At 37.8% G+C, this 1946-nt stretch overlaps 1 protein-coding gene across 1 annotated transcript in view; it reads left to right on the top strand.

Moving 5' to 3' along the window:
* LOC105005464 (ribosomal protein S6 kinase alpha-3) overlaps positions 1–1946 on the top strand; it is a gene marked incomplete at both ends in the record, with an annotated part of 23536 nt that overhangs the window by 13925 nt on the left and 7665 nt on the right. The window contains one exon of the mRNA XM_010863470.1: positions 1001–1125. Coding sequence (XP_010861772.1) covers positions 1001–1125 — 125 coding nt within the window. The remainder of the gene's footprint in view (positions 1–1000; positions 1126–1946) is intronic.

Genomic DNA, 1946 nt, shown 5'->3' with positions numbered 1-1946 from the left:
AATGCCAATAGATTCCACAGAGACAGTTTGAATAAGTATACATGTAAATGTTGTAAAATATATTTTAAGGACTGCATACCATGATTGTCCTAGGAGATATATATATATAATTTATATATATACATTTGATATTTTATATATTTAGTAACTTTAACTGGAGTTTAGATGTCTAGATTCTGCCTTTATGTCTTGAGACTACTGAACTAAATTTGTTTCTCCTAAATTATCTGTAGATGAACCTTGTATCTCCCTCTAACCAGTAGCCATAGCATTGTTAGGTTATTATTTAGAGTTGGACTGTCCAATATGGGCTTCCCTGATGGCTCAGAGTGTAAAGCATCTGCCTGCAATGCAGGAGACCTGGGTTCGATCCCTGGATGGGGAAGATCCCCTGGAGAAGGAAATGGCAATCCACTCCAGTTTTCTTGCCTGGACAATCCCACTGACAGAGGAGCCTGGTAGGCTACAGTCCACCGGGTTGCAAAGAGTTGGACATGACTGAGCGAGTGACTTGACTTCACTCACTGTCACTCACTCATCTAATATGGTAGCCAGTAGCAATATGTGGCTATTTAAATTGATTAAAATTAAAAACTTTGCTTCTTAGTCACACTAACCACATCTCGAATTCTCAGTAGCTCCATGTGGCTAGAGGCTACCATATTGGGCAGCACAGATAAAGAAAATTTTCATCACTGCAGGAAATTCTTTGGGACAGTGCTAATATAGAATAACCGTAACCCAGTAATTCATTCATTTAGTATATTCTTCAAATGAATTAGCTATTTTCTGGGCTCTAAGGGACTAGGATGTCCGAGTTGTGATGGCAGTAAGCCATCAGGACAGTTCTGATACAGTGCCTCACTGAGTTATCCTGAAAGCACTGAATACCTGAGAAGTAGAATTCCAGAATAAGTGAGAAAGGTCATAATGTGGACAGTTCTTCCCTTAATTACCTTTCAAAGCAGTTGCCTTCATAGTAATTTATTATTATTTTCAGATTCACCTGGCATTCCACCTAGTGCTAATGCACATCAGCTTTTTCGAGGGTTTAGTTTTGTTGCTATTACCTCAGATGATGAAAGCCAAGCTATGCAGACAGTTGGTGTGCATTCAATTGTTCAGGTGAGTGAATGTCTAAGTAATTTTAAATTTGAAATGTTGTAAGATATAGTTCATTGTGTGAATAATTATGTTAGATTTGATCTGCTGACTTTAAGTGAGCAGCTTAAAATGCATTATATATCATTGACCCTTAGAAATTTCTTTCGTATGCCTTTGAAAAGGTTGCATGTGCCAAAATCCTGGATACCTATATGACTTGAAAGTGGAATTCTAAGAGAGTTTAGATCAATATTACCCTCTTGTCTCTCTTGTCTCCTGTGCCTCAGAATGTTTATCAGGCCTAGTTTGTTTAATCTTCTGTCTCTATTAGATCAGATATGATGAGCTGAGGTCTCCTGTTTCACTGATGTTTTATAACAGGGGTCAGCAGACTTTTTCTATAAGGAATAGATGATAAATATTTGAGGATTTGTAGGCTATATGGATCTCTATTGCAACTACTTAACTCTGCCATTGTAGCACAAAAGCAGCCATAGGCATAAATGAATCAACATGGCTGTGTGCCAATAAAACTATATTTAGAAAAACTGGCATTAAACCAGATTTAGGCCAGAGGCCATAGTTTGCCAGCCTCTGGCATAGAAATAGATAAGAAATAAAAATGAACTTAAATTTTAAGTTTTCCAGGTTTATGTCTTTATGCTTTTGGAGCCTGCATTGTCATTAGGAAAAAATGCCTGTGGATACTGCCTTAGGGTGCCCCCTACTTCCCTTTTCCCCTCTGTTGATCAGTGCAGGAGAAAAAGAAGTTACAGAAGCAGGTTTCTGAGTGACTCTGTGTGTGTGTGTGTAACAGGAAACTGCACTACTAAATTAAATAT

This window comes from Bison bison, unplaced genomic scaffold (genome assembly GCF_000754665.1).
Source record: "Bison bison bison isolate TAMUID 2011002044 unplaced genomic scaffold, Bison_UMD1.0 scf7180017858453, whole genome shotgun sequence".
In the NCBI taxonomy this organism is placed as follows: domain Eukaryota; kingdom Metazoa; phylum Chordata; class Mammalia; order Artiodactyla; family Bovidae; genus Bison; species Bison bison.
This window is presented reverse-complemented; position numbering and strand designations above follow the sequence as displayed.